At 36.7% G+C, this 12353-nt stretch overlaps 1 protein-coding gene across 4 annotated transcripts in view; it reads left to right on the top strand.

The window, feature by feature from the left end:
- The window catches only part of USP33 (ubiquitin specific peptidase 33), a gene marked incomplete at its 5' end in the record, with an annotated part of 36301 nt that extends 27927 nt beyond the window's left edge, over positions 1-8374 (top strand). For all 4 annotated transcript variants that reach the window (XM_084266139.1, XM_084266137.1, XM_084266138.1 and 1 more), the window contains 5 exons: positions 32-113; positions 2217-2325; positions 4101-4203; positions 4934-5002; positions 7188-8374. In XM_084266139.1, coding sequence (XP_084122265.1) covers positions 32-113; positions 2217-2325; positions 4101-4203; positions 4934-5002; positions 7188-7345 — 521 coding nt within the window. In that variant the 3' untranslated portion in view covers positions 7346-8374. The remainder of the gene's footprint in view (positions 1-31; positions 114-2216; positions 2326-4100; positions 4204-4933; positions 5003-7187) is intronic.
- Between the last annotated feature and the right edge of the window lie 3979 nt (positions 8375-12353).

The raw sequence follows: 12353 nt of genomic DNA, 5'->3' as shown, positions 1-12353 counted from the left end.
CTTTCTGTTTTTTGATTTGTTGCTTCTGCAGGTGTTCCTCCACACAAAGCTAACTTCATAGAGGACCTAGTTGTAATGCTACCTCAAAATATATGGGATAATCTGTATAGCAGGTAAGCTTTGTACTGCAGCTGGAAAAAATCCAGGGATACGGTTTGAGAGCGTATGTGCCAAGCAGCAGCATTAGAATCAGTGGCTTGATACATGAGGCATAAAGCTAAGCTAAGGGATTGCAAATGGACAATTCATATAATTTGCTTGCAAAAGGTAATTTTAAATGCCAACATGAAGTAGTGTGTTACTGGAATAATGCTTGAGTATTAAACCAATAAACATGTATGGTATGTGTAAAATGGCACAAAGTAGGTCAGCAAAAGTATGCTTCGCAAGACGTGGTTTGAAAGAGCTCTCTGTATCAGCTTCCTGTTCTCTTGTTGGCTGGAGACAGCTTTTCTTTTATGTTGGCTTTGAATCCATAGCCTCAGCTGCGAGTACTGCTTCAAAATAACTTATATCTAAGCATTCCATATAACTACTCTGCACTTTTTAATGTAGGTCAGGTTTAAGTGCTTGCTTATAAAAGATGGATTTTTACAAGATGTGTCTCCTTTTAAAGTAACAAAAAGCTGCAGAAGAGCTTTGCTGATGACCTTAAGGACTGTGTATTTTTAGCTGTTAATTTCCTGCCACCTAAGCACTGTAGCTAAAGGGTTTTTTTTTTTTGTTTTAAAATTCAATAGACACAAGTAAAAAATAGAAACAATACTATTTTCAGTTTATTTCCACTTGCCTAGATGTATTGAATTTTTCTTCCTACTGACAAAAACATTATTTATTCTCTGTAAGCAGTAATACTTCTTAAATCTGAAGGAAGATGTTAATAAACTTCTTATTCATGATAGGGTCCTGCAGATTTTGAGAGTAATCTGCTAGATAGAAAAGAGGTATGAGTGGTTATTGCTACATGTTTGTTCTGTCTGGCTTCCTGACTGGCATGTATTCCGTTGGACACAGGGCAGCTCTGAAGCAGCCATGTTTTGCTTTTTTGTCTGGCTGGTACCTGGGAATTACAGGAAGGTACTGTGGCTGTAGTGGGTGAGAATTTAGGGTGAGGAAAGCCAACTGTGGTTGAAGCTGAATTTTACTGACAGTGTTACAGAACAAGAGATCTTCACCTAGGATGCCAGTCGCAGAACCATGTCCCAAACATGTTTTGCTGTGCACGTGACACTACTCCTATTTGATTCCAAATACTCTGTGGTCAAAATTGCTTTGAGATAATATAGTATAATCCATGCTTGACCTAATCCAGTTAAAAACTTGTGAACTGATCAGTGCAGTCGAAAGACAAAGTGTCCTCTTCAGAGGAGCAATATGAAATAAATTTTTAAAATATTTTGTCAGGCTTGTAGTTTCCAGGCTGGCAAATGCTGCTCATGTTCATAGTGATACATATATACACATGTGTATCTATAGGTAGATATTTGAGGTAATCATAAAAAACTTGGATCAGTTTGCCTAGAGAGGGAGCAGAGGCCCCATCCCTGGAGATATTCAAGGTCAGGCTTCTCTAAGCAACCTGATCTCTGCTTACTGCAGAGGGGTTGGACTAGGTGACTTTTTAAAGGTCCCTTCCAACCTAACACATTCTATGATTGTGTATTGCCTGTGTTCCTCAGTAACAGTGTCTCTAAAGACTTCCACATAGTCTGCAAGTTTTATATAAGGAAATTATGGAGGGGAGGCTGATGGAGAACACCAGGGAGGTAGCAAACTGATGAAGAGCCTGCAGTGGAATGGAGAAACATGTTTAAGATCTGGCTGGAACACTTCCACAAGCTGTTTCTTATAGATGCCTTTTAATGCAGTCGCCCGTGGTGTGTATATATAACAGAACACTTGCTCACTGGCATGTTCTTCCCATTGTAGCACTTTCTGAAGTATGTGGTACAGCAGAATTTGAGATGGTTTGTACTGGGTTGAGACAGTCAGAACTTGGAAGATATAACCATCTTAGGGTGGAGCACCAAATATTACTAGGAAAATAAATGCATTTGTGAACCGGTGTGGCCAGCATGTATCAGATTTATGTTGCGTATTATAAGAACCTCACACTTGCAATATCTGCAGGTGTGTGATCTTTTTACATGGTATTTTCCCCCAAGGATAATGTTCAGTGGTTTTGTTTTGGTTTTTTTTTTTCACTTTTACTGCAGGTATGGAGGAGGACCAGCTGTTAACCATCTGTATGTTTGTCACACTTGCCAAATAGAGTCTGAAAGAATTGAGAAAAGAAGGAAAAACGAATTGGAAATGTTTATTCGGGTAAAAAAGTAAACATTTACTCATTCTGCTTTTTTTGACATCACAGATATTCATGACTTGACCCAAGGGGTTACCAGAAGTACGTAGGTGATTCCTATAACAAATGGACTTTATTAAATCTCTGTATACCTGTACAGAATCCTTCCTTTCCTGTTGGCAACAGTAATATTCTTGTGATATCCCAGATAACTATTTACATGAAAATGTACTTACAGAAAATATTTAATATGTTTCTTAAATTGTGTTTTTATAGTATGGAAACAGAGTGCAGCCACGTGAGCAGTTCTTTATGCACTGCCAGTGATCCGTTTGTTCTGGGCAATCTGATAAGGTTTAAGTGCAGTAATACCATGCAAGCAAAAATTTAATCATAATCTTTATCTTTAGTTCTAAGTGTAAAAAATATCACTAGAGACATAAATGAGCATGAATAATTTAGTGTGAAGTAAATAGTTTTGTAATGGAGCTGTAAAATTAATATTAAAGAGCTACTATGATTTCCATGAGTTAGAGAGTCCCATTTTTTTGCTTTCTTAATTCATGAGAGGAAGAAGAATAGAATTGTGTCTCTGTGCTTTAATCACACTTCAGAGACTGTTTCAGCTTTTCCATATTTTAACTGCTACTTGAACTTCTTAATGTTTGGGTTTTCTTCAGTCTGCTTACCAGTGGATAGTAATTAGTATTAACAATATTGAGTCAACCTCATTTGCTTTAACAATCACTGTTTCTCTAGTATAAAGGATTATTATACATGTACTGTTGTGCAAGTATTGCTACTGGAGAATAGAAAATTCGGTTATCCTCTATAAAGTTTGGGAGTGATTACAAAACTTACTCTATCTGAAACATTAAGAAGCTGTATTAATGCTTTAGGTTCATGGTTTCTAGGGGGAAGTATATCTATATTACTACAGAGCTAGAAGATAATGGTTTTGAAGACGCAAGGGACTTTTTTTGCATGTTTGTTAATAACATTGTGAAAAGATATGGAGTCTCTGAAAAAGAATAAAATGTCAAAACTTCCTAGAAGTTCTACAAAATTTTCTTTTACGATGTTAGAAATAAATTTAGTCAAATGCAACCAAGACTGTGTATGTAACTGGTTTTTGTAATTTACACAGTCACTTACATTGCTTTGCAACAGAAATTCAGAAAAACAGGATGTGATTTTTAAAATAAATTTAAATTTATTTTTAAATAAATTTAAAAAATATTTATATTTAAAATATTTATTATATTATTTTTAATATTATCTATAAAATGTTGTGGGTTTTAAATTGAAGCAAAGAAAAGACATGAAAAATCCCATTGCTTTGCTTGGAGTTCTACTGGCGTCTGTTCAAAGTATCAGGGGAAAACCATATGTAGATGAAGATAGAGTTCATCACACAAAGAACCTTCCATAGAAATATGGAGCAAATCTTTCAGAACACTCTTTAGTTTACAAAAATAAGTTTTCTGCTTTCTTTTGCTATTTGAAAGTTCAGCCTTCACAGTAATTATCCAGTAGTGTTTGAGGGCCAAGTGCTTTTACCCAAGAACTTGTTGCTGTTTTCAGGAAAAAATAAACAAGCTCCCAAGTAAATAATAAATCATCTTTCAATATGAAGGCTCCCAGTACATCAAAATCCCATCTCTGGAATTCACCAGGTGTTTACTATTCTGGTAGTCAGCAGTTCTTTAAAATATTAATGTGGTTAAAATTATTCAGTAGTTTAAAGGGAGGGGAGAAAAAAAGGCAGGAAAACACAAATTCCTTTTTTTCCTTTCAGCTTAATAGAGCATTCCAAGAAGAAGAATCTCCATCAACGTTCTACTGCATCAGTATGCAGTGGTTCAGAGAATGGGAAGGATTTGTGAAGGGTAAAGACAGTGGTAAGTTGTGCTCCATTTCAGACTACGGGTAATCTTTTATTTTTGTTGTCATGTAGTGGCACTGTTTAGCTAAATTGTTTCTGCTTTGGTAGAAGGCTGTAAGAAGAACAGACAAAGAAGGCAACAAAAACTCTTAAAATTAACATCTAAGACACAGGTTTTATAGTTTTACAAATATATCCAGGAACTAAATGGCAGAATATAGTGAAATAATTCACAAAAACAGGTAATGGGATAGCTGTGGAAAGAATATTGCTTGTTTGCAGGGGGTTTGCAGTTAGCATCAGGAAAACTGTATCCAAGTACAAGGGAGGATGGATGTTGCTGTGCAAACTGATAGTGCTACAGCTTTTGGAGTAAAGTTGACCTCTCTGTCACAACCTAAACTCATAGATAACTGAGTTAGAACTATAACAATACCACTTTAGCCTACATTAGGTAACTCTGAAATTTTGAAATGGAAACGCTGATAAAATGGTCTACAGTCTTGTCTGGTTTTGCTGCAGGACAACTTTGCTAGGGATAAGAATTAAGATTAACTTGTGGTTTACATGGTTTGAAGACTTACTGTAATCATTAAATGCTTTGAGCAACTTAGAGCGTACTGTTAAACATTACAAGAACAAGCAGTCAGCAAATGAGCCTTTTCTCCTTCCATTTGAAAACAGAGCCTTCAACTTGCTGTTTGTTTTCAGTTCTCCTAGTTTTAATCATCTTTCTGTCACACTAGATCCTCCTGGCCCTATTGATAACGCTAAGATTGCAGTAACAAAATGTGGAAATGCTGTGCTAAAACAAGGTATGTGTACAGTATTGCTGCAGCTTTGGGCTCCTTATGATGTATTTGCTGAATTTTGGAAAAATTATGATAAATTCTTTTTGTAACTGTTATCAGAAAAGGTCAGTCCCTTGTGATCTGTGTTGCCCCACTTTTTGGGGAGCAGCTTATTCTTAAAATGAAGAATTAGTGTGTGTGATAGACTAATTCAAGTACAGATGAGGATGTAGGATGTGCAGTGTAACTTCAAAATTGTGAAAATGTGCTTTGGCTTTTTGTATCACTTGGCTTTATTTGGGTTTTCTTTGTGTCAATGGGGAGGGGCTTGGCTTTTACACTGTGTCATTTATTGGTATGTAGTTGTTTGAATCTTGAAACCTCATTTGAATTGAGATCTGACAATGGGAAGTAAAACACAGTAAGTAAATGCTGTTGCTCGTGGTTCTGTGAGTTATTTGCCAATGTACATTGTAAAAACTTCTCTAGTGTGCAGAGACACATTTTTTTCTTGTTATTCTTCACAGCCAGGTGCTTAATGACTTTTATTTCAAATTTGTGGGTATGGTGAAGAAATTCTAATATGGCCTGTTTTATGAAGCCTTTAGATTTCTTCTGAATATTTAAATACATTGTAGCTCAGCTTAAAAATATTAAAATTGCTGCATTAAGTTTAATCTTTATTTAACTGGATTTTTTCCAGTTTAACTTAATGCCACAGCTTACAGCAGACCTGCCAATGGCAGTTCACTGGAGGCCACTAGGCCCTGCGTAAACCTCAGCAACTGTAAAATCTCAAGAGTGTATTTAAAAAAGAATGAGTTCTTGCACTTAGGAGTTTTGTAGTACGTTTTTGTGATTTAAGCACTAATGTAGAATTCAAATACAAGGTATAAAATATCTGCCTGATCTATAGAAAAAGACCCCAGCAAAACAAGACCACGTTTTACAGTCAATAGTTGATAGCAAATTATCCAGTTGACTTAATTTCCGTGACACTGATTCAAACTAAAACTTGGGTAGAAAAGAAGATGAATGGGCTGTAGAAAATTAGTCTCTTAAGTCGTGAGAGAAGAGAACTGCTGGAAGACTAGATAAGGGAGTGAAGATCTGCTCCTGTGCCTACAGAGACTGAGTTGGTTTTTGAGTACTTGAACCTAAGAGTTACATGCAGTTCTTTGTACCCTTCCTTTTTGAAAACTTTTTATACATGAAGTACAGTAGTGGGTACAATGGAGCAGGTGGTGAGGACAGAAGAGTATAGGAGGTAGGGGAAGAAGCCCCCTCGTTTAAGTAGAAAGGTGCTGAAGTTAGGTTTAACAAGACAAATTAATAGCATCTAAATATTTTGGAAAAAACTTAATCTGGGGCAGGTTTTCAATGAGTTGCTTAAAGAAGAGGGAGTTTATTCAGACAGAATAGAAATTTGTCCTTGCTGCCTAGGCTAGTGTGAAGAAATCACTTCACCTGTATCAGGATCCTTGTGTTAAAACCTAGAGGGGCTACAGGATGATGCTCCCTTGCCACTATAAAAGGTTATGGAAAATCAGACATGGTTGTTGGATGCTGACCTGACACAGGAGAAGGGACCTTTAGCCAGAGGAGTGGGATCATAAGCAAAGACTTTAATTAGTGAATGAAAAGATCCTGGGCTGATCCTTCCATAAGTGTTACATACACGGAGTTTTAGAAGGGCTGTTCATGTCCTAATAGTGACTTCTTTCTGAGGTTCTGGGAATTTCACAGTGGTTTTCTTTTATTTTTTTTTACTATCAATATTATTTTCTTTGATGAAATAAAAATCTTGAATCCTTGAACTTGACTGTGTAATTGGTGGGATGGAATATCCTCAAATTAATATGAATCATTGCTTCTTGTGTACCAAGAGCTATCGGTTGTCAGCTTGATTGATAAGTATCAGATAAGAAGTTTATCACGGAACTTTCATGTGTTACATGCTTGAGGTGTGTTAAGTACTGGATAGTTTAGAGCAGGTAGTTGTGAGAATCAAGAAGTATAAAGGTAACCAAAACAGTAGGTCATTGGGTTTGGTAGTTGGTGCAAGATAAAGCGCAAATGCAGATGAGGGTTTTAAATTGGAGTCTATAGGTTTTTTTTCTTTTTGAAAGAAGTTTACTTTTGTAGACTTCAAAGAAATAATTACATACTTATTCTAACTAGTAATTAAAATTTTTTTAATTGTTTTCAGGTGCAGATTCTGGACAAATATCTGAAGAAACATGGAATTTTCTTCAGTCAATCTATGGTGGAGGTCCAGAGATTATACTCAGACCACCTGTTCCTCCAGTAGAACCTGATATCTTGCAAACAGAGGAGAAGATTGAACTAGAAACTCATGGTCTGTAGCTACTGTGTAAAAGATGAACTTGTAAGGAATCTAGCTTCCTTACAAAATGCCCAAAATACATTCCGAAAAGTTTTCTCTTATGTATGTTGGAGGCACAGCTCACTGGGCATTACATAAACCACAGAACAGTAAGTTGAAATATGTATTACAATTTGTTTAAATAGAGGCTGTTTCTCTGTTTTGGAAGGCACGTGGTTTGTACATTTTGGAGTGTTTTGTCAATGGAAAAAATGTAATTTCAGAACTTTTTGGTATAAGTCAAAATCCTATTATATCCTTAGACTTGAAAAATGGGGACAAACTTTAGAGATGTTCAATAACCCTTCTGATTCCTGATTGGGCTTCTGATATCTGTAAACTTTTGCCTGTCTTAATTGTACAGTCTTGACAAGATTAGGTATGTGGGGAATATATTTTAAGTGGATTGCAATCAATAACAAAGAAAAAGGATTTTTATTTCCTAAATGCTCAGGAAAAAAATTCTCACTTATTTTGCACTGTAACTATATAAAATGGGTAGTATAAAACATCCAAATACTTACTGTATTTGAATGGATCAAACATTAGTGTAGATTGAATATTGTTTTAGTCAGCCAATGTCATAACTTATTACCTACTAAATTTTACATCCTACTCTAGTCTTCTGTAATTCCTGGCTAGTGTCTTTAATAGTATATGTAACAAAAAGATTTAGTCTTCTCTAGGGTAACGTTTGAGAGCATGAAGAGTGAAATGTAAAATGATTATGGACATGAGTGATATAAATTTCAGAAACTAAATTGTCTGGTCTCTTGAATTACATTCATAAACAATTCCATTTGAAGGATTTTATTGTATTGTTAAAAATTTCCATTGGCATGATGATCTATAATGTCAGAAGCTGGATAAAATGTATATATTGCAAAACTTTACTGAATGATTCATATTGGAATGCAGAATGGCTCTTGCTCTTGTTTTTGCCTGATACTGTTACCAAATAAGCAGCATTATTCAAGGCTGGATCAATAAAATAAAAAAAAATGTGGAAGAAGGTGGAAAAGCTTTCTTAAATGTTTTTCATTTATTACATCAATACAAAAACTTTGTAAGTCATTGTGCTACTGCTCCCACACCCCACCTAACTGTATTTCTTGACTACTTTATGTTTAGGCAATAATGTTGACAGTTCTAGCTCCAAAGCGAGTAAATGCTGACATAACATTCTTCTGGATTATTTTATATCTAGTATAAATTCAAACTGGTTTTGAACTAAAGCACTTACAGCCATTTTGGCTAGAAAGCCACCTATAAAAGTCCTGTAACCTTAAATACTTGCTAATGTGCTGTGTAGGAGTCCTCAGTTCAGTCTGCACGTAAATCCCAGTATCTTCCTCAGTTTAACAGAGAAGAACTAGAGCTAGAAACATAGCAGTGCAAGTAAGAGGGTACATGGACAGCAGCATGGAGCCAATGATGATCTATATATGGCTGATACATAAGGAAAACATTTTTCAATTTTAAACTGTATCACAGTCTGTTAAGTTTCTGAAAGTGTATCTAAGTGTTCTTTAAATTCCAGAGCAGATCATAAGACATTGGCAGCTGAGAAGCCTTGCATGTAGATGGGTGTAAATGTAAAGCAATGGTGAGCAGAGACTTTTAATGTCCAACCATGCATTTGGTCAAATTTAAATTTGTAGATAAGGCAACCTGAAGTGAGTATCGAGTTTCCTCTGTATGTACAACATGTTGCTCCTATAGACTTGCCATGCTGATTGAGGTGAAGTTAACTTGCTTATGAACAGTCAATAGTAACTTGCTGACCTTGACTTGTGGAAGGCTGTTTTGTCTTCCTACCTTTTTTTTTTTGGGGGGGGGAGGAGGGTGTTGTCGGGGTCATTTATTCATGTTAGGGTGACTAAACTCAACCTGGATTTACACTCTGGTTTTTAAACATTTTTTTTTTCTTTCTCCCCCCCAAGGTATAATCTCATTTAAGGTATTCTTCGGGTTCTCTAACATACTAAAACTAAATAATTATGAATAGGTCTGCACCTACATGATAATTGAAACTTGGGTAATATTTCCTTGGTTAAAACACTGGGTGGTGATGGGGTTTACCAATTTATTCAATGCTTTCATTAATAATCTGGATGGTGGAACAGTCAGCCCCTGTCAAACGTGGGAGAGAAAAATGGATTGAGTGTTAGGCAGATGAGTGTGTTAGGGGAATGAAGCAGTTCTGTGTTATGTATTCTGGGCAGATCAGACTGAGTTAAAATCCAGTGACACCAAAACAAAACCTGTTCTGGGTAATAGCAACAAAAGCATCAGATGTGAGGCACAGGAGGTAATTATTCTGCTCTACTTGATGCTGTGCTGCTTGTGAGATCTCATCTGTACTGTACCCTACTTTGGATGCTAAGTGATGGCAAATAGAAGTTGGAGAGGTTATTTCAGAGAGGAGCAACAAGGCTCAGTGTTGAAAATGAACTTGATCTCTCATGTAAAAGAATTCTGAGGATGCAAGACTTCCAACATGGAAATAATTGCTGGGTAGTAGTGAACAGCTCTTCATAGATGAGTAGGAGTATTTGCCTCAGCTTTAGCAATGGTGACTTCTGCTGAGTCTAGGTAACTTATTAGAAATCTAGAAATCTTACAGCAGTTTTGTCAGTCATTTCCACTGGATATCTAGTCAAACATAATCTTAAACTGTGATACACATAGATCAGCAACAAGACAGTTTAAACTAGCAGAGTTTGTGAAATGCCACTGTCACCACAGTAAAAGGCATCTTCACACAACAACTGTTTGTCATGCTTAAACAGAAATCCTGAGCTTGCAGAGATTAAATAGATGTCTGTGTTCAAGACAGACAGTTCCAAAGGGATGGCTGTCTTGCTTTTAGCCCTGTGAGAGCTCTATGGGGGATTTTATGTCACAGAAATGGAAGTAGCCTTTTAAAGTAAGACAGTGTGGGAGAACGCCAGATGGATGGCTTGTGTGTGTTGGAGGGAAGGCAACACTTCAGAGTGTAGGTAAAGGAGCAGCGTTTACTGTGAAGAGCTGTCTGATTTGCAGCAAAGAAAGAATGCATCTCAGGAAGGGGCTGTGGAAATTATTTTTTCCATAAGCCTTTCACCAGACTATTTGGATTCTTTATTCATTTGTTTCCAGTTGAGGAAACACAGCAATGTGTTTGGGTGCCAAGGAAGCTGTCATTTCACGAAGGGAAAAATCCAGTGGAGTCCTTGTTTTAGGCCTGGGAAATACAGGCTTGAGCTGTTGAAAGCCTGCTGTTCAGTCTGTTAACTTTAATCCTTTCTTCTGGAGAAAACTCTCTGAGGGTGTTGGGGACTTACCAACTCAAAGCTTGATTTCTCTAAATTTGTCGAGTGTTTCTTGCAAGTAGTATAGCTAACATCATCTGATTCCCCAAGGAAAGTGCTTCAGGTGCTATGGGATGTAGCTGAACAGTATAGTATAGTTGGAGGGGGAAAAGAGCAGCAGAAGAGCAGTTGAATTACTTAGTAGTAAAATAAGGCACTTTGATACTACACTTCAGAGGTGAGAGCTAAGTTGTTTGCTTAACAGAGCAAATAGAAATGGCTTGCTTGTTAGCTGTAAAATTATCCTATGTTATACCTTTACTGACTTAAAGGGCAGTCTCTTCTTTCCTTATGACTGGAACATATGAATGTTAAACATAACATAAGCAATTTAGGAAGTTCTGAAGACAACTCTGTGTTGCAGGCTCTGTTTAACTTGGGTAGTCCAGAAAGCTGTTTCTGCAAGTACAATCTAAATTAGTCCTGTGTCTAGGGATAGATAGGTAATGCAGATAAATCCATAGAAAATACATGTAATCTATTTCTCTGGTCTCTTAATTGAACTGCGACTGGAGGTGCTACAGTAATTAACTTTGGTTCTGTGTTGGAATAGTGACCTCAAGGAGATACATTACCAAATGTATCTACTGTAGGGGTTCTGTTTTCAGATGGGTAAATGACACTGAGTTGATTTTGTAATGGGTGTCAGCCTTCCCAGTGGTAATAGCCTGGAAGTTTGCTAGGCAAGTTGGGGGCTTCACACACTTTAAAAGCTGTATTGAGGTAAGATGAAAAAGGGCAAAAGCCCTTTTAATTCCCATCAGACCAACGCAGAACTGTTTTGGTAACTCTGCATATCTTAATATAATACTGTTGTCACTGACAGTTATTGAATTGCCTGCATGCAGCAAAACCATGTTTTAATGTATCCTCGAAGATCTGTTTGTCAAAATCTGCTGTAGGTAAGCTCTCTGGTGCAGTGCTACAAGCCTGCCAAATCGGAATTCAAGGGAGAACAGCTACAGCCATTGTGGCTACATGTCCTTGGCAGTGGTACAGAGATCATGCATTTGAATTTTACTGCTCTGACTCGATATTGTACTGTGACTTGCAAAATTACTGTATGTTTCTGGATCAATGAAAGCTAATTTATTTAGAGGGTTTTATTCTGTTTCTTCTTTCTGATGATATCATATTTGATGTGGAAGTTGTAGTCTGTTTACCTTTGCTTGGGAGTCATGTAATCATGTAGGAATGCTTACTGTTCTGTTGACAGCACTGTGCTGATAGGAACTAACTTCTCACCAAGCTATCAAAGTAGACATGTCAAAAGGTTGGAGCTAACTAGTAGTAGTGTGTTAGTCCCTACTCTAAAAGCTAGATGATAATGTACTCTTAGAAATGTGTTCTTCTACCAGAGTACAATACTCAGTGACATTTCTGTTCAGAGCTTTTTTAAAATTTGTGCGGTGCTATATATTGGTAAAGAGAGCTCTAGAGCAGGGTAATTGAATGTAAGAATCTGCTGAGTTAGCAGTATGTCCACTGACAGTGGGATATCAGCATAAAGTTAGAAATATGTTTGGCTAGAAAATACATTGTGTGGGTGAGGCCGTTTTCATTTGTGGAGCAAAGGTTAAATATGCCCATCTAGGTCTGAATTTGTCTTATGAAATCTGATGCAATTTGATGTGTT

This window comes from Gallinula chloropus (genome assembly GCF_964237585.1).
Source record: "Gallinula chloropus genome assembly, chromosome: 6".
NCBI lineage: Eukaryota > Metazoa > Chordata > Aves > Gruiformes > Rallidae > Gallinula > Gallinula chloropus.
Note: the sequence above shows the minus strand (reverse complement) of the source record. Positions and strands in the feature narration are given on the sequence as shown.